General features: G+C 45.3%; 1 protein-coding gene across 4 annotated transcripts in view; it reads right to left on the bottom strand.

Annotated features, from left to right (window-relative positions):
* SLC6A19 (solute carrier family 6 member 19) overlaps positions 1–20,722 on the bottom strand; it is a 98,448-nt gene that overhangs the window by 52,182 nt on the left and 25,544 nt on the right. For 2 of the 4 annotated variants that reach the window (XM_074985975.1, XM_074985979.1), the window contains exon 1: positions 7,805–8,006. The exons of the other annotated variants lie outside the window; for them this stretch is intronic. In XM_074985975.1, the coding sequence (XP_074842076.1) occupies positions 7,805–8,006 (202 nt within the window). Of the gene's footprint in view, positions 1–7,804; positions 8,007–20,722 lie in introns of those variants that run through there. 4 annotated transcript variants of the gene reach the window in all.

The following is a 20,722-nucleotide window of genomic DNA, read 5'->3' as shown; positions in this document are numbered from 1 at the left end:
GTGCCGATGTCCTTGGTGCCGTCATCTTCGGTGCCGATGTCCTCGGTGCCGTCATCTCCGGTGCCTCTGGGGAAGTCTCAATCGGTGCCGCAGTAGCTGGTGCCGGACTGACTAGTGGCTGCACAGCTCTTGGTACCATCTCCCTGGTAACTGCAGGGCCTTGAGTGGTTGCATGCGCCGCGGCTTTACCAGTGGAGGAAGCCAGCGTGCGCGGGCCCTTTTTTACACTCGTCCCGCTCCCAATAGTAAGGGGCAGGGATCGAGTAGGCGAGGCTCTTCTTTTCTTCTGCGCAGAGGAGGTCAAAGAGGCAGCCTTCCTCTTGTGCGATCCTGAAGAGCCCTCCGCATGCGTTGCCTCCAATGAGGCAGGCTGAAGTGCTTTGTCAACTAGCAGCATCTTCAGCCTCATTTCTCTATCTTTTCTAGCTCTATTAGTCAACTTGGAACAATGGGAGCACTTCTGGGGAACGTGCGTCTCCTCGAGGCACCGTATACATCTGCTATGGCCATCTGAAGCAGGCATGGCCTCCCGGCAAGATTCACACTTCTTAAAGCCGGGGAATGGCATTGTTAAAACTTAACTCTGAGTCCTTAGGTGCTAATAGCACACTTAACAGTCTCTTAGGTGATGTTAATAACCGTTGGCCTTTGAAGGCTGACAAACAAAAGCAGCGGGCCCGCCCGGAGGCGGCCGCTGAGGTTTTAAGATAGTCTTTAGCTTTTAACAACTTTTAACAGAGTAACTAACTATAATAACTATAGAACTGCTAACTATGAACTGTTAAAAACTATTAACATGAGAAAAAATAAGATTTATCTGTCTCAGGCATTGGAGCCGGAGAGGATTCCGTCTGCAGCCGTTAGCGGTTGAGAAGGAACTGGCGGGGACCGGATCGCGCACGTGAACGTAAGCATGTAAAGAGCAGATGCGCATCGGCGCATGCGCGACCCGACAGAGACTGATGAAGATTTTCCGAGCTCCGGCGCCGAGGCGAGCCCGACACCTACTGTGGAGCACCCACGGGGACCACTCGAAGAAGAAATCAGGTTAGCTCCCTCATCAGGTTATCCTCCTTTATCAATGAAAAGGAGATTTGCACAGTGGTAGCCCTCCTGAGATAATTACTTACACTGGACTTGGTTATAAACAAACAGCTTTTATTAGGCAAAACCATTAGGATTTAAGTCATTATAAATGAAAACTGACAGATAATGTAAGTTACTAAAATGAATTGAAAATGCATAGCTAGTTCCAGCTTCCCTAAGGCTATGCCTAGATTGCAGGGATTTGTCAGCAGAAGTTTTCGTCAGAAGCTACCTTTCCACAAAACTTCTGTCGACAGATCTCATTCATACTTCAGCCCCCCTTTTGGAGCTCTGGGGTGGGTCCTGGGACCCCTCAGGCTGGCCCCTCAAGGGCCTGCGGGGGAGGCCTCAGGAGGCATCTGCCATTGTGACTCGCTGCACACTTGCAGCTGTGGGAGCAATTTAAGGAGCAGTGTGTTGCTCTGCTGCTTGCACACACTCAGCTTCCTGCCACAAGGTTTCGCAGGCTCCATGCAGCTTTAAGAATGGAGGCAGGAATGACAGCTTGCTTGCTGTGAACAGGGTGCCTGCTGGGGCACCTGCGCAGCACTCCTGAGGCCTTTTCTGTCAACAGAAGGCCCCTCGGAATGTCCAGACTGGTGTTTTGTCATCAGATCTCTGTCGATAATGGTATTCTTCCTCCTGGCAAATGGGCTGTTGGCAAAGCTCTGCATTCTGACAGAACATGCTTCACAACCTGGATGCTCTGTGGCCTTTGTTGACCAAATGGCTGTTTTGTTGACAAAACCTTGTATTCCAGACATACCCCATAAGACACAGCTTACAGCTTCTTACCCTAAAGAGCGGTTCACACATCAGGTAAAATAATCAAACCAGAGCTGTTCTTTCCTCTGATTTGGATCAACAGCCATCCATAGCTCTTTGTTTCCTTGTAGGGTATGTCAGGCAGATTCCAAAGCAGGCTGAAGACAAAAAAATGATTGCTTCCTGTTGCTTAAATAGACATTCACATCAGGCAGGAAACCTTTGTTATATACCCCCTATCCCATGGAAAAACACTGGATCAAAATGGCTTCCAATACCAGCTGGTACAACTCCGCTACAAAGCCACTAAGAGCTCCATGCCAGTCCTAAGCCTGGATGAAGGAGAAGGGTTGGTCGATGAGTGTCAATGCACTGACCATGAAACAACAATGCGAATGAAATCTCATGCCATTATGACTAAATGATAAAAGATGCCAGCTTGGACATCGCCTGGTTAAACAAGGTTCACAACACCAATCAAGCAATTGGGGTTGGGTCAACAAGTTGGCTACTGAAAGAAAATTACCACTAACACACGATATCATTTGGAACATGGAATGTCTGAACACTGTGCGCAACTGGAAAATTAGAGCTGCTTCAGAAGTAGATGGAGAGATACCAATGCTATATAGTTGGACTGGCAGAGATGCACTGGATGGCTTCAGGGGAGATGTGTGATTGTGAAGTCATTTGGTCAGGAAACAAAACGAACCATGAAGCAGGAGTTGGACTCCTTCTTAGCAAAACAGCTAGAAGAGCATTATTAGGATACAAACTGGTGAGAGTCCAAGAATGATGGTAGCGAGATTTGAAGCAAAACCGTTCAACATCTCAGTCATTCAGGTGTATGCACCCACGTCGGACAGGATGGAGGAAGAGATTAGGCTCTTCTATAAAGACTTGACAAAGACAGTGGAACACATACCGAAGAAAGACGTGTTGATCATTGGAGGAGATTGGAATGCGAAGGTTGGAACAGATAACGAAGGTTGGGAGAGTGCCATGGTAAGGTTTGGATATGGAGAAAGAACAAACAAGGTAAGAAATTACTAGAGTTTGCTATGGAGCATGAGATGGTGATTTGCAACACAAGATTCCAACAAAAGGACTGTAGGAAGTGGGCATGGCGACCAAATGACGGGAAGTCCAAGAAAAGGTGTTCAGAAAAGACAGAAGTACCATAGAGCAGATATTGGCACTAAGGCTGAGAGCGGAGAAAGTTCAACTAAAGAACAAGAATATATATGTTTGCTTTGTCTTTCAAAAGGCATTTGACAGTACAGATTAGAAAGTGACTTGGGCAGTGTTGGAGTCGTATGGAGTGGATAGCTGACTGATACGGTGTTGAAGGATATCAATGACAATGCAGACGCAGTGGTGAGAACATGCGGGGAGTTGGGAAGTTGGTTTAAAACAAGTAGAGGTACAAGACAAGGAGAGCCAATATCACCGGGTATCTTCATCACGTATCTGGGGAGAGTGGTGGACAAGATTGAGGAAGAGGTAGAAGGGATATCTGAGCACAGAAAAAGAATTAACAAATTAAGGTTTGCAGATGATATAGTTATCACTGAGGAAGATGAGGAGAAGCTAGGAAAAATGGTGCAGGTGCTAAATGAAGGAAAGTGGTACAGACTGCTTGTGAACATCGATAAAACAAAAAAATGGCATTTGGAGATAAGGAAATAGGAAGGAAGATCAGTGTAGATGGTACTGAACTTGAAAATGTAGAGAAGTTCACATATCTGGGGAACAATATAGTATGTTCTAGACTGTAAGAAGGAAATAGCAACTAAAATAGAGAAAGCAAGAGCGAGTTTGAAGGCGATGGATAAGATCTGGGAAAGCAAAGTGATTAGCTTGGGAACGAAGCTGGGCGTCTTGAAAACGTGTATTCAGCAGCATGTTGTACGGATGTGAGACACGGGTGATAACGAAAGCTTCGAAAAGAAGAATACTGGTGTTCGAAAGGAGTTGTTATAGAAAGATTCTGAGAATAGGATGGATGCTGGTCACCAATGAGAAATTATATAGAAAGATACAGCCAAAAGAAAACCTGCTGCAGAAGGTTATAAAACAGAAGCTGCAACTATTTGGGCATTTTTGCAGAATGAACGATGAATGCAAAATCAAGACCCTGGTATTTGGCATAATGGATGGTTCGAATAGGAGAGGCAGACCCCACAGAGAATGGGCAGATGATATTGTAGACTGGTGCAGAGCTAGTCTACAGAACCTAAGCCCCTCTGCACTGGACAGGGAATGATGGAAAGGAATAGTGAGAGGCATCAGACACCAATGGGTGCTGAGCCCATGGTTATTGATGATGACGATGATGACGACCAGGTGGTACAGTCTGAAGTCTTTCTAACACCATCACCTTCCAGACATACAGCATAATCAAGGCTGATAACCCAGATATTAGGGTTCTGGAAACAGGAATAAATGGCTCTCATTAGCTTATTTTAAATGACAAATTGACTTACATTTCATATTGTTAGCTTCACATCAAAGAATGATACATGCACCAAAATAGAACAGACAGATCCAGCAGACTGTGACATTGAAATTGGTAGGTTACATGAGGTATTTTGTCCACAGCCTCTCCAAGTTATGCATATTTAAACTCATAAGCCAATTTTCATAAAACATGAGACCGGGGGGAGTGGGGAGTGTCCACCATACCACTAATGTCTGTGTTTATATTTGGCCTTTGAAAAGGCTTTGACATGGTATTGTATATAGGAGAGTGAAACCCATCAACAAGTCTAAATTAAAGTTTAATCCTAGTCAAATATATGGAAGATAAAAGTTGTCAGTCAGCTTCAAATATAAATTCTCATTTCAAGTTAATCTAATCAGTTTAGATTTTAAGTATCCCTGATTCATCATGGTCCAAAAGTCATACTCTCCCTAGATACTGCTCAGATAACACAAAACAAACAGAGACTGTCCCAACTCGTCACTGGGCATAAACCTAGTTTGAGAGAATCCCTTATCAGAATGAAACAGGCACAGCTGCCATATGTGTTCCCCACCCCATAACACATAACGCAGGGAATATGTTGAGAGTGAAGAGGGGTGAGCAGAGGCAGTGTCCAGAGAGCAGTATGTTCTGTCAAAAACCAGCAGCTATATGGTACCATGGAGACTACAGATAGCTTAGGTGCTGGCCCGATGATGTGGACCAGGAAGACTAGAGCCACAGGCCACACTTCACACATCACTCTCCAATTCTTCTGGGCTGGGGGTTGGGGCCATTTTGCCCAGCAACTCTGGGCTTCAGGCTGGGAAGTAGAGGGCAGTGACCACAATGGTGAGGGGGTGTTCAGGCCAGTGAATACAGAGAGGGTGGGGCTTTTGTGTAAGGGGAAGAGCTGTGGGAGCTGCCTCCCCAAGCTAAGGGTTTACCCTCACTCTTGGTTTCTGGGCTCAGTTCTCGGCCTCTGATCCAGCCGCTTCATGCTTTTTGGACACCACAAAGTAACCAGAAATCTGTTCTAAAGGGTCAGAGAGACAAACTGGCGGAGGTAATATGCCTGTTCTCGGCTCTCCAGTCTGGTGTTGGCACTGTGTGCCTATTCCAAGCCCTGAGCAGTCCCAGTTTGAGAGGCCTATTTTCTATGCCAGTCAATAACTAATTTGTCCCAGTTGGGACTCTTGAAATGGCCCCACAAGAGGCATTTTCAATGTGGCAAATAGTCCCTCCCATCTCATTGCAGTCTAGCACCATCACACGTGGCTTCATACCCCAGAACCGAGACTATCCAAACTGTCATAGGGTGGGCCTTGAATATGTAGCTGGCATAGTGGATACCTCTATGGATTGCTGAACTTCCTCAAAATTACACATGCTATTCACCCTGCCAAAAGGAACCCCACTGTGAGCTCAGAGGCCAAGCAGAAGATGGGTTGAAAGTACTAAAATACACAGGATGGAAAACTCCAGAGAAAAGGATTTGAACTCTTAGTCTCAACATACAACAAGCAGGATCAGTGTCTCTAATCCACTACATTGTTCATGGCAGCAGGACTGACAGCCACCATGGGCCCCAGGGCAAGGTAGGAAGGGCCCCAGCTCCATGCCCTGGAAGGGACGGGTTTAGAGCAGTCAGGCCTTAGCATTGCCCAGATTGCAGCACTGTGCGCCCTCATCCCCCGGGAGCTGTGCAGAGCTGCACTGCTGTGGCAGTATAAGGGACCTGGAGCTCTGTCACTGCCCAAGAAGCAGCAATGGTGGCCAGAGCTCCAGGCCCCTTTGACATGCTGGACCCCTGTGCAGCTGCCCCCATGATCCACCCCACCCCCCATTCTGCTCCTGAGAGGCAAAGGCTGTGTAAAGGAGCTCCTTTTAAAATTTTTACTCCAAAAAATCTTTCTGAATAACCTGGTCAGTGTCAATCTTCTGAGGTTCGATTTTGTGCACCTAGTAGTTATGCACGAAATCGAACTATCTGGGGTCAGCAGGTGACCCCTGTACACCTCAATCTCACAAGAATGACAGGAGAGTTTTTCATGTCGACCACCGTCTGTGTGGATAGCCAGGTAAGTCAACGGCAGAGAAGTTGATTCTCGGTACACATTTGTCATAGCTAGAATTGCATATCTACAATTGAATTTAATGCCTAGGGTAGATCTGGCCTAAGGGAGATGGTGAGGGGGTATAAGAAACACTACAAACAAAGAACAAGGTGGCCTCAGCAAGGACACAACCTAGCTTCCCATCCCTATAGTGTGGTTCAAAAGAGGTGATGCCAAAGCCCGCAGATTCATGACAATCCAGAACAGAACAAGACTATAAACTGTAAGGGGTGATGCCAAGGGTGTGCACTGCAGGCATGACTGAGAGAAAGAGGAGGAAAAGAAAGGAGTGGAAATGGAAAAAAGCCCTACTCATGTTGTGTGGATTATGCTTGCGTGATAACCCCAATAAACATACGAATGCCTGCCCTTTGAACTCTGGTCTTTTGATTTCTGTCTGCGTATCAAAAACTAAGGGAGGGCAAGAGGAAGCCCTAACTACTGATATATTTTCAGGGGGGTTGTACCTCATGAATCACCTGCTCAAATGACCTCACATTTGGACCATCATATTGAAATCAGTGAGATAAAGTATATTACAGGCAATCTGAGAATGCATGTGGATCCTGGAGCACTTAGAAATACTGGCTGTTAAACAGTAAGCTGTTTTCAATTTTAAATCTAGAGAGGCTGTCACCCCCCTCTCAGAAACTGTGTGTTTCCTGACATCATAGAAATGCCACTTATCTGTCCAAAGCTAAGGAAAGTCTTTAAGCTATAAACCCCTGGAGATGTATTATATACTGGCAACAGTAGATTCTTCTCAGCCATTCACAGAATTGCGCCATTGAGGTGCAGTTTTTGGATCACTTTTTGCATTCAAAAATATGTACAACATATTTAATACATTTAGAATTAATATGAAATTAAATTACACTTAGTGTTTTAGTCTGCACTTACTAGAGATATACCTTTGTATCTTAAGAAACTGTCTCAAAGCGTCAGAGTACATTTTGGCATCGCTTTTATTTGAAAACCACCTTCATCAAGGAAGTGATTTTTATTAGTCTTGTGGATTTGTTTCCAACAGGTTACTGTACATGTATTACTGCAATACATGTGTTAAGTAAGAAAACACATTTATACGATTTCTAATATGCCATCTATTGTCAAATGAAAAACAGAACATTGTTATACTGTTACCCGTAAGCAATATATCTGATCAAGCATGGGTTCCAAAAGACAAAACATTTTTCTTGATATTCCAGTATATCCAGAATAGATTTCCTTACAAAGCCAATGGAAGCAGTCATTTCACAAGCCATGAACATGGAAATGAACACAGAATTTGACGACAATATTCAAGACCCAAAAACTTCACCAGATGAGAACAGAAACTGATATTCTGTTCCCCAAATAAATAAATACATACCTCCTCCATGGCTCTGGCAGAGATAAGGAAATCGCCATACATTTCCTAATCCCACACAAAACCCTACACAGGTTAGCATGTACTGAGCCTTGTTATCCCATTTTGGTCTAGTATCAGCCTCTTCTTTCTCAATGGTTTCGAGCTCTGCATGGGAATGTATCCTATTGTCCAGGCCAGGGTTGGGCAATGTAAGCTTCACCATGATGTTTCTCTATTGGCAGAAATTACTGCCCTAGGAAAGATTTAAGGGAACAAGCTGCTGGTTACAGATTTGGACGAAAGGGGAGCCTTTAATGCTGGCTTCAGCTATATATAGTGAACCTTTGGCACTAAACTTGAAAGTGCTAGGAAGCGTCAGCAAATTGTTTGATTAACCAAGTCAGCTGTAATACTTATTAATGCCTTATCTGCCAAGGATCCACTGAACCCTTTGTTAGTACAAAACATCATTACTGGTTACTGCCATTCAAAGGGTAATTTGCCTGAAAAATCCTAATCAACTATCAGATTGTGAAATACTCCTTGCCACTTCCCTATGAAAACTCAGTTGTAACATATTTTTAGCACTTTCAGATGTAAAATAAAATGATTCCAGCAGATTCACAGTTAATAAGCAGGTTCCTGGCTTCTTCCAGAAGAATAAATTTTACAAAAGTCCATCCCATGCATAAATTCCCATACAACATTTATAAAACCTTATAGTAACTTCTAAATCCTAGAAAGGAGGATTTTTACTGATATATTTACCTCTTATTTGACTGGATAATATCACTGAGTAATATAAGCAGAAAGGAAAGAGGGGCACAGAGATCTTAAAATCCATAGCCTTCAGGTTCATAAGTGTTTTCATCTAATCATCATGTTTTCATCTAATAAAAAGGAGATACCATTTTATTAATTGGCTTACAGTCATAATGATTCCTTAGGCTTGATGATGATTTTATGACCGATTATTCAAAATTTAAAAGAAACACCAAGCATGACACCATTGCCACAATTTTTTTTTCTTATTCTCTGAGGCTACTTTTACACTGTGCCCTTAACTTGAAATAAGATATAGCACCAAATGTCAAAATAGTGAGTTATTTCAAGGCATTCCTTAGTCCTCCTGCAAGGAAGGGTGCAGGGATGCTGAAATAGTGTGCCCAGTCAGTAGGCACATTTTGTAGACATGAGGTCAGAGGTCTACACCAGCTCCCACCACTTCTTAAAGTATGTGGATAAATACTTCTGTTTATGTGGATCTTTTAAAGCAAGTTTGTCCATAGATGAGTAGTATAAGGGCCCTACCATCAATCAAATGTTGACTCACACCATCCTGTCAGGCCTTGCCCATCCATCACTCTTACTCCCACCCTGGGGTATTACTTAAGGAGTCAAGGAGGACACATGACCAGAAGTAAAGGGTGTTGTGTTACTCCTCTAAGAACTATTCCTCTATTCTGATCTAACTATTCCGATCCCAGTTAGGATCCGTTTCAGCCACAGAGGACAGGTCTAGGAGTGAATTTGACCAATTGGGAAAAATTCCTGGGTAGGTAAACCATTCCAAAATGGTTGTGTGCCCCTCAAAGAACTCCTCCTCTGCCAAAGGGGGTGGGTTCCACTCACAGAGAAATTGCCAGGAGCAACTTTGACCAAATAGGACATGTTTTGGAATGGATTGAATGGTCCAGAAGAAAGTCATGTAACCCCTCTAAAAATTCCTTCTCTACCACTTGCTACCAATCAGAGCACAGCACTGCCCCCAAAAGTCACAGCACTGTACAGAAGAGGCCACCTCATTCCATGAACATGTGTTTTAGAAGCTGCAAAAGTGATGAGAGGGAACATGGACTCCTTTACTACTCCCTTGAGAACTTTGGACTTTGTTTTAGCCCCAAGAGCCTTTGACTTCCAGTGGAAAAATTGCTACATCTGTGAGAGTTCTGAGGAGAGAGTGGCCAGTCACTGCTGGATATGCTGGAATTCTGACCCTGAAACCAAACTGCAGCTTGTGAGAGTCATTGGTAGACAAGGTGAACAGAAAAGATGCAAATCAAGAATCAAGAAGTGATATGTATATGTGTGTGTGTGTAAAATAAGGTTAGGAACTGACAAGATGTTGCATAAATCTAGCAGTAGATGATAATACTTCATTTTCTGAAAAATCTCTACACAGCTTAATGATGCCTTTCTACAGGTCTTTGAGAACCCACACATTGGCAGTCCTGTGTCTATGTTTTGCTCTTGTTTGAGACATGGTATTCGAGAGGAAAATCCAGACAAAATGGAAGAATGAATCAGGCCAGACTCCCTAATCTTTGGGGCAATGGCATCCATTTTTACAGGCATCTGCAAAAGTGTGTGTTAAACGTGGAGATTAATAAAACATGTTTAAATTTGTGAGTGTGAATGTGTCTCTTTCATACTTATAATGTCTTTGCTAAATCACGTAACAGCTCTGTTACAGAAAATATATTACAACCCAAGGGAAGTTGACAGCTTTGGCAGAGAGAAAGAGAAGTTACTCACCTGTGTAGTAATGAGGGTTCTTCGAGATGTGTCCCCGTGGGTGCTCCACAGTAGGTGTTGGGCTCGCCCCGGCGCCACAGCTCGGAAAATCTTCAGCAGTCTCTGTCGGGTCACGCATGCACCGATGCGCGTCGGCTCTTCGCGCGCTTACGGTCATGTGTGCGATCCGGTCCCCGCCAGTTCCTGATCAACCGCTCCGGATGCCCCTGAAAAACACACAAATAGAGCTCCGAAGCGGGGAGGAACGGGTGGGTAGTAGAGCACCCACGGGGACACATCTCGAAGAACCATCGTTACTACACAGGTGAGTAACTTCTCTTTCTTCTTCGAATGCTCCCCATGGGTGCTCCACAGTAGGTGACTACCCAGCAGTAACCCCCCCCGGCCCCGAAAAAGGAGGTGGGTACCCGATTTATGCACAGCTTATCCGTGAAAGGACTGCTGTCAACAGGCATGTATCCTCATCAAGCATCCTGTGCATGGCGTAGTGCTTGGTGAAGGTGTCATAGGAAGACCATGTCGCCGCTCTGCAGATATCTCTCAGCGCGATGCCTTTGAAGAAGGCCGTTGACGCCGCCATCGCCCTAGGAGAGTGGGCTCTTGGCGGAACTGGCAGAGGAGTCTTGCAAATCTCGTAACACAGTCTTATGCAAGACACAAAGTGATTTGAAATCCTCTGTGAAGATAGGGCTTCTCCTTTTGACCTGGATGCAACGGACACCAGGAGTCTGTCCATTTTCCGGGAAGGTTTAGTTCTATCGATGTAGTAGGCCAGTGCCCTTCTTACGTCAAGTAAGTGCAACCATGCCTCTTCATTTGAGTTGTGAGGCTTAGGATAGAACGAGGGCAGCACTATTGCCTCGTTGATATGAAAGTCTGAAGAGACCTTCGGAACGAAGGCTGGGTGTAATCGTAAGACCACCGCTTCTTTTGAGAAGATCGTGCAGGGTGGTGTGGACATTATGGCCGCGAGCTCACTCACTCTGCGAGCTGACGTGATTGCCAGGAGGAAAGTCGTTTTAATAGTAAGTAGTCGAAGGAGGACCGTAGCCAATGGTTCAAAGGGCGGTCCCGAGAGGCTGTGTAGAACTAGGTCTAAACTCCATGACGGCGGTATTGGTTTCCGAGGGGGGTACAGATTCACCAACCCCTTTAGGAAATGCGAGACAACAGAATAGGCAAACGTGGTTGATCCATCCTCTTCATGCCGAAACGCTGATATAGCCACCAGATGCACCTTTATAGAGGATAGCGAAAGTCCGTTTTGTTTGAGTTGTAGCAAATAATCCAGAATCGTAGGTATGGTGGCGTCCTGGGGTATTAGTTGCCTGGAGGAACACCATTTGGAAAAACGCAACCATTTGTGCTGATAAGTCTTTCTGGTGGAAGTTCTCCGTTTACATTCAAGGACTTGTTGGACTCCCTCTGAGCGTACAGTCTCTAAGGCGCTTAGCCAGGGATTAGCCATGCTTGTAGCCGAAGTCTCTTCGGGTGCAGGTGTAGTATTGACCCCCGAGCCTGAGTGAGAATGTCCGGTACTGTTGGTAGGGGAAATGGCCGATGTTGAGCCATGCGCAAGAGCAATGGGAACCACTGTTGCCGGTCCCAGGTTGGGACTACGAGTATCATGCGTGCTTTCTCCCTTCTGGCCTTCTCCAAGACCTTGTGTATAAGTGTCGTGGGAGGGAACGCATAAAGTAGAGGGCCCTTCTATGGGATCATGAATGTGTCCCCCAAAGACTCCTGTCCCATGCCCGCTCTGGAGCAGTATTGGGGACATTTCTTGTTTTCTCAGGTGGCGAACAAGTCGATTTGGGGAAAACCCCATCTGCGGAACACTTGGTGAAGGAGGTCTGGACGGATCTGCCACTCGTGAGTGGGCGCAAAGTGTCTGCTGAGTTGGTCTGCCTTGACGTTGTGGACCCCCGGTAGGTATGAAGCCTTTATGATTATATTGTTGGCGATGCACCAGTTCCAGAGTCGGACCGCCTCTGCACAAAGCGCACGAGACCTGGCTTCCCCCTGTCGGTTTATATAAAACATGGTGGTGGTGTTGTCGGTATTCACGCCGACTATTTTTCCGCGCAGATAATTGTGAAAATGCCTGCACGCATTGAACACTGCCCTGAGCTCTAATATGTTTATGTGCAGTGTCTTCTCCGCGGGGCACCATAATCCTTGAGTGGTTTTGTTGTCCATGTGAGGCCCCCATCCCATATGGGAGGCATCTGTTGTAATGAACACAGTAATTTGCGGTTGGCAGAAGGGCACCCCTGTTAGGAGATTCTTGGGGTTTCCCCACCATGTTAGCGAGCTTCGTGCCTCTGTTGTAAGTGACACCCTCTTGTGCATGGTGTGGATTGAGGGTTTGTACACAGTTGCCAACCAATGCTGCAATCCTCGCATATGCAGCCTGGCGTTTTGCACCACAAACGTGGTGGTTGCCATATGCCCCAACAGTTGTAAGCACGTGAGAACTGGAACAGTGGGGCTGTATGTTAGTAGTTGTACGAGAGATTCAATGGCACGACAACGAGCCTCGGGTAAATACACCCTTGACGTGACTGAGTCTATCCGAGCCCCTATAAACTCTATATTTTGCGTGGGGTCGGTCTTTGACTTAGAGAAATTGATGATGAGGCCCAGTGAGGTAAATGTTTTTGTGGTGATGTGTATCATCCGTAATACCTCCGCACGGGAAGTTCCCTTTAGCAGGCAATCGTCCCAGTATGGGAAAATGAAAACTCCCTGTCTGTGTAGGTATGCTGACACCACTGCTAAGGTCTTGGTGAAGACTCTGGGTGCTGAAGAGAGTCCGAACGGGAGGACTCTGGACTGGAAATGATCTGTGCCCACAAGGAACCGGAGGAAACGCCTGTGGGCTGGATGAATTGCGATATGAAAATATGCATCCTGTAAGTCGAGGGCTGCAAACCAATTGCCGTGGTCTAGTGCCCTGATTACTGAAGCCATCGTAGTCATTTTGAAGCGCTGTTTGCGTAGGTACTGGTTCAGTGCGCATAGATCCAAAATGGATCTCCACCCTCCTGTCTTCTTTTCCATCAGGAAATACCTGGAGTAGAACCCTTTGCCTTGAAATTGTTCCAGTACTCTCTCCACCGCCCCTATGAATAGGAGGTGGTCCACCTCCCGCCTTAATTCCGGTAGGTGAGAGGGGTCTCTGAGAAGAGATGCGGTGGGAGGATTTGGTGGAGGTAAAGACTGGAAGAGGATCGTGTATCCCGTGTTTACAATCTCCAATACCCACTTGTCCGACGTGATGCTTTTCCATTGTGGGTAAAATGGCTTAAGTCGGTGATGGAACATGTACTGAGATTGGCACTGAGGTACGGTCTTGGCTTCGCGGCCCTCGACATACCCGTCAAACTTGCTGTCTTGCACTTTGCCCTGCGGAGGCATTGCCCTGCTGAGGCCGGAGCCTAGGGCCCTTATAATGTGTTTGTTGATGACGTCCCTGATCATACCCCCGTTGAAATGGGGTACGTTGCTGTTGGTAACCATAACGGCGTTGCTGAGGATAAAATTTCTTCCTTCTGAACGGTGGGGTATATATCCCCAAAGTCCGAAGTGTCACTCTGGAATCTTTGCTCGAGTGTAGGACTGAGTCGGTCGATTCAGCAAACAATTTTATTTTGTCGAAGGGGAGGTCTGCAATTTTGACCTGTAACTCCTTTGGAATGCCGGATGTGTGAAGCCATGACTCTCTCCGCATTACCACTGCAGTGGCCACGACGCGGGCCGCTGTGTCTGTCACATGCAGTGCAATCTGCACGCCCGCTCGAGAAGCCACGTAGCCCTCTTGCACAATTGCCTTAAGAATTGGCCTTTTATCCTCCGGAAGGAAGTCCATGAGGGCAGTAAGCTTGGAATAGTTGTCGAAATTTTGATTCGACAAAGGAGCGGCATAATTGGCCATGCGGAGGAACAGAGTAGAGGAGGAGTAGACTTTCCTACCCAGAAGATCCAGCTTCTTTATGTCCTTGTCCAATCCCCCAGATTTGTACTGGGACGATTTGGACCTGTGTTGGGATGATTCAACCACTAGCGAGTTTGGCTGTGGATGACTAAATAGAAATTCCATACCTTTCGCAGGGACAAAGTACTTTTTGTCCGCTCTTTTGTTGGTAGGAGGAGCGGATGCTGGAGTCTGCCGTATATTAGTGGCTGCCTCCATGATTGCAACGTCCAGAGGAATAGCAATTTTAGAAGAAGATGGAGGCCTGAGGTTTTTAAGGAGTCTGTGGTGTTTCTCCTGCACCTCCGCCACTTGAATATCTTGGGATCGAGCTACTCGTTTGAACAGCTCCTGGAACTGTTTCAGGTCATCTGGGGGAGAAATGTCTCCAAGGACCACGGCCTCGTCTGGTGAGGATGAGGAGGCATCACTATGGTATCTCTCCTCCAATTCCTCTGGATCCTGGCTGTATTGATGTGATTGCCTTTGTGGAATTTCGAGGTGGGGTTCAATGTCTTTAGACCCAGCCTCTGATTGGGGAACTCGTGGTGTTCCCCCAGGTGGAAGCAGAACACTGTGGTGTTGAGGGGTGGTCGACAGGGATCCATAGTGAGACGTCGACCGCCTATGCTGACGCCCCGCATAATGATGGCGGTCGTAGCAACAGGGACAGGGGCCCGGCGATGGAGACCTGGACCATGACCCAAGGATGTAAGGGTGGTGCCTGGAATGTCGAGACCTCCGAGATGATACCGACGTACGAGGAGAGCCTCTGTGAGAAGACTCGTAGGGATCTCTGCTAGATGATGGAGAAAAGCGTGCAGACCCCTGGGATGGACTCTGAAGAAAAGGAGAAGGACGTCTGTGGCAGGCTGAAGGTGTTGCTGCACGTCGAATCTCCGGTGGTGATCGTGGTGACAGAGGCAGCGCAATTACCTGAGGAGAGGGGCTGCGGTGCCTGGTCTTCGTTTTAGCCTTTACCCTCTCGGGTGGTCTTACTGGTGAGCTTGGTACCGGAGCAGGTGTCATGCTGATTTCCACTGCTCCCGGTGCCATTGTTGCCGGTGCCGTTGTTGCCGGTGCCATCGTTGCCAGTGCCATCGTCGCCGGTTCCGTCGATCCTTGTGCCGTCGTCCTCGGTGCCGTCGTCTCCGGTGCCTCTGGGGAAGTCTCGATTGGTGCCGTAGTAGCCAGTGCCGGACTGACTAGTGCCCGAATGGCTCTCGGTGCTGTCTCCCTGGTAGCTGCAGGGCCTTGAGTGGTTGCATGCGCCACGGCTTTACTAGTGGAGGAAGCCAGCGTGTGCGGGCCCTTTGTTACACTCGTCCCGCTCCCAACACTAAGGGGCAGGGATTGAATAGGCGAGGCTCTTCTTTTCTTCTGCGCAGAGGAGGTCAAAGAGGCAGCCTTCCTCTTGTGCGATCCTGAAGAGCCCTCCGCATGCGTTGTCTCCAATGAGGCAGGCTGAAGTGCTTTGTCAGCTAACAGCATCTTCAGCCTCATTTCTCTATCTTTTCTAGCTCTATTAGTCAACTTGGAACAATGGGAGCACTTCTGGGGAATGTGTGTCTCCCCGAGGCACCGTATGCATCTGCTATGGCCATCCGAAGCAGGCATGGCCTCCCGGCAAGATTCACACTTCTTAAAGCCGTGGGATGGCATTGTTAAAACTTAACTCTGAGTCCTTAGGTGCTAATAGCACACTTAACAGTCTCTTAGGTGATGTTAATAACCGTTGGCCTTTGAAGGCTGACAAACAAAAGCAGCGGGCCCGCCCGGAGGCGGCCGCTGAGGTTTTAAGATAGTCTTTAGCTTTTAACAACTTTTAACAGAGTAACTAACTATAATAACTATAGAACTGCTAAGTATGAACTGTTAAAAACTATTAACACAAGAAAAAATAAGATTTATCTGTCTCAGGCGTTGGAGCCGGAGAGGATTCTGTCTGCAGCCATTAGCGGTTGAGAAGGAACTGGTGGGGACCGGATCGCGCTCGTGACCGTAAGCGCGCGAAGAGCCGACGCGCATCGGCACATGCGTGACCCGACGGAGACTGCTGAAGATTTTCCGAGCTGCGGTGCCAGGGCGAGCCCGACACCTACTGTGTAGCACCCACGAGGACCACTCGAAGAAGAACCTTCTATTTCAAACAGCCAAAATGCATAGTCAAATTATAAATAGAAGACAGGTAACAGCTTGGCTTTCAGACCAGGATGTTTACACTGCACACAAACCAGCTTGAATATGTTTTAAAATAGAAACAAGACTTTCATTTCAGCTATGGATACGCAATGACAGACAGCTTGGACATTAGGAAAAACTTCCTACCTATCAGGGTGATGAAGCACTGAAATAAATTGCCTAGGGAGGTTGTGGAATCTCCATCACTGGAGATTTTTAAGAGCAGGTTAGACAACACCTGTCAGGGACGATCTAGATGGTGCTTGCTTCTGTCAAGAGAGCTGAGGACTGGACTTGAGTTCCCTTCCAATTCTCATATTCTGTGATTTGGTGGATATGCACCAGTACTCCAAAACCAACTGTGGTTTTAAGTACATTTTTACAGCCATAAATATTCTATCCAAATAGGACTGGGCCTTCGGCCTAAAAGACAAGAAGAGTGGTGAGGTACCCAAGCCTTTTAAAACTATTTTTAATGAAGACTGCATGACTCAAAAGTGACAAACCAATCAGGTGAAATAACATTTATACAAACCCTTAAGTGGATTGTTAAAGTAGCATGGCATTCATCATTTTTGTTATTAATAATGAAGTCAGAGCACGGGTTGTAGAGCGGTTTAATAGTACTTTAAAATCTGGGATATGGAGATATTTTAGAGAGCATAATACCTTTCCCTACATCAACATGTTACCTGAGATTATAAAGAGTTAAAAAAGGAACCTCCACAGAACTATATACCATACCCACTGATGTTAATGCTTCAAATTCTCTGAAGGTATGGAAGATGGTTTATAAAGGCTGCTTTAAAATAAAACTGGTTGTTGCCTCTCTTAGAAAGGGTGATCATGTGAGACTATCTAAAATTAAATGAGCTTTTGTAAAAGGTTATGAATAAATATTTACCATCAAGGTATTCATAGTGGATGAAGTTTTAACTGGGGACAGAGACCTATATACCAATTAAAAGATTACAAGGGGAGACAGTGACTGGATATTTTTACCCTGAAGAATTACAAAAAGTAAACCATGAATGAGACAGAATTTACAGAATTGAAAAAAAGTACTAGCGGAGAAAGGAAAAGGGAGGAAATAGCAGCTATTGGTGAAATGGTTGGGGTAGCCTGATAAATTTAACAGCTGGGTGGAAGCTTCTCAACTCTATGACATTTGGACATAAATTAAAACAATTCCTCTTGCAAAGGGAGCTGAGAGGTTGGAGAGGAAGTGGGAAGAGAGAGAGAAATGAGCAACAGTGGATTTTACATCACCTTGCCCAGCAACATCAGCTCTGGGAGTTGTCTCCAAAACAACAGCTCAAATGTTAGATACAGCTAACTAAGTGCTTGGCTCTCCTAGGTGCCTGGAAGGTGGGGTTAGTGGAAATACAGTACCCTCACCATGGAACAATATCTTTGATGAGCTCAATTTCCAAATCAGCTTTGAAGATAAGACTTGGAATTTCATCCTACAACAAGGTTATTATTCATCCATACTTGAATTATTGGAGCATATGAACTCATGGTTCATCATCCCAGACCATTTAAGTTGTCTTACATTATATCCATGTGGGTAGAAAAGTTAGACTTAAATCCACCAATGGAAGTTTTAAGCCTTTCTGGGATCCTCCTGTTGTAAACAACTTTCTGCACTTTCTTTAAGAGTTTTGTCTCTATTCACCACTGATTTTAGTTCCTTACACTAGAGAGCTGCTGCATGGGGGTGTTGTCTCCCAGGTCTGTGCAATAGCCCAAGACTAGAACGTTCAAACTGTCAAAGTTGATCTTTTCACAGTTTGCTAGATTTAAGAAAATCCCTTTGATTTTCAGACAGGCTTTCGTCCTGACAGCTTGTACCCCTGTGTTTTCAGGCCCGCTGACACAAATAACATGATACATTGATCTGGTGGCATCTCTCTTGTGAGAACCCCTAAATAATCTCAAAGAAGGAGATTCCACTGACCCTTCCTTTTTACTAATATCACCAAGTCCTGTATGTTTCCATCATCACCTCCCACTTTTGCTCCCAGAGGGTCCTCACTAGATAACTAAGTCTTAGTCATTCTTGAGTTATGTCTTGTATTAAAAGAACTTCACAAAGGTGTCCCTATCATAGGGCTTTGTGCTTTTTCCACAGTAACATGTGACATAGCCATGGAAAAAGTACCCACTAAACTCAAGGGCTGTGCGTATCCGATCAGTGATGATATAACTATCTAGAAAGCAGGGGCCTACTTGTAATTCTCCATCCCACAAAGCTAGCCAGAGCTGTATATTTTCTTTGTGAGAGCTTTACAACACCACTGGACAGATGAGGTCAAATATCTCTTTTTTGCCTGTGACCATTGTCTCGAGAGAGAAGAGCTGCATTAACTGCAAAAACATAAACCTACAAATATTTCTGTCATCTGTCTGCATTGCTATGTAGCAGAAAGGATCTATACACAATTGTACCTCTGTGAATTTACCCAGGCCTCTCTCTACAGTATCTCCCATCTTCGTTATTTTCATGATCACTTCTCTGAACAGGTACAGACTCTTCTCAGAAGTTTGACATCTTGTTGACAAATAATGTGTGAGCTCTTTCAGCAAGTCAAATGTCTCACCTCTTTTGTCTCAGTATCAGTAAAAAAGATTCTGCTTGCTCTGTGGGCATCATGACACAGTGCTCCTGAGCAAAGGCCCCATGGAATTATATTTGTCTAAAGTATTTTAAAACTGTGGAGAATAACCTTTGCAATCTTCAGACCCCATTATCTTTGGGAGATTGCTAAGCTCGCAGACAAAACTACCAAAGAGCCTATAAAATGAATGCCCACATACTAGTTTACTTTCTTAAATTATCAGTTCTATGCACATCCTTGCTTCAGTAACTGTCTGGTGAGGAAGTTATCATGGCAATCTTTGGAACTGTGTGTTATGAATGTGTAGTCCTGGAGTTTTTGCCAATAAAGATTATAAAGCTAGAAAGACACTCACCAGACTTCAATTCTCAGGATTTTTCTGGCTTCAGGGACAGAGAAAAAAATGTAATTGGCCATGTGCAACCTAGGGTCTACCTGACTTCAAAATTGAAAAAAAAGAAAATTCTCTGCTGATTTTTGCTTTCTAATGCTATCCATAAAACAGAGGTGGGTGTCTACTTTACTGGTGATCAAACCCTGATACTGCTTACCAGACCTGCACCCTTTGTTCACATAAAGCTGACACTTATCACAAAGTTTTAGACAGACATTTGACTTGTTTTTGATGCACGGTCTATCTGACTTTCAAACCACTCTTTGAACTGACAACAGAGTGTACAGCTAGGACAGCTCAGCTACACACCCATCTTGTTCAAGCATGTCACATTTGAGCAGCGGCAGCAATGGTACCTGCAAGAGTGGATGTGACTATATACCACATGGCAAAACTCACAATAATTTTTTGCACCGAACAACTTTTTCACATTCAGAACCTCACAATAATCCTCATCATACAACAGGATGAAAAAGAGTCTTGGACTACCCTGGGCTCCTGATTTCAAAAAGGGGCAACTGCCTTTTGCCACACCACCTGTATGTTGACTCCTAAATGTTGCTCAAAGGACACTACATGGCTGGGCATTGTGTCTTTGTGCTTTGACCATCCCAATGCCTTATGCAATTTTTTCACCCCCTCTAACAATTCCATGGCTGAAAATCTGAAGGGGCGAGTCTTGCTCAGGAAATCTCATTACCTAATAAATAAACTTGTTAGTCTTTAAGTGCTACAGGGCTGCTTGCTTTTTGTGAAGCTACAGACTAGCATGGCTGCCCTTCTGAGACTAATTCTATATCTGTACATTTAGTTAGACATGACGGTCAAGAGCTGGCCTGCAAACCACAGATAGATACTGCTGTGAGGCAGATCTTCTTTTATAGACAATTTGATGACTGAGGAGAGACCCTCTTCTGAAGGAGCAGAATATTCCATTCCCAATGCACCTCAGCCATTGCCTCACATCTAATTGAAATGTGTGAGACCCTGGATAAGATCCAAAAGAGAACTTAACCCTTACAAGTATTTTCAATAATTTAATTTTGCTAATTTGGGCAGAATAACACTTCAATCAAGCAATTGTGGTCATTCACAGCACTATTCAAAATTCGCTAGATACTTTTAATCTCTAAATGGGCTCAAAAATTTTGTATGTGTTCCAAAGTTGAGCCACCCTCTTTTCACTGTAAGAACCGGAAACTCTCGAGAAGCGTGTGGGGGCAACCAGTGCC

The sequence above is a fragment of the Carettochelys insculpta genome, chromosome 2 (assembly GCF_033958435.1).
Source record: "Carettochelys insculpta isolate YL-2023 chromosome 2, ASM3395843v1, whole genome shotgun sequence".
NCBI lineage: Eukaryota > Metazoa > Chordata > Testudines > Carettochelyidae > Carettochelys > Carettochelys insculpta.
Note: the sequence above shows the minus strand (reverse complement) of the source record. Positions and strands in the feature narration are given on the sequence as shown.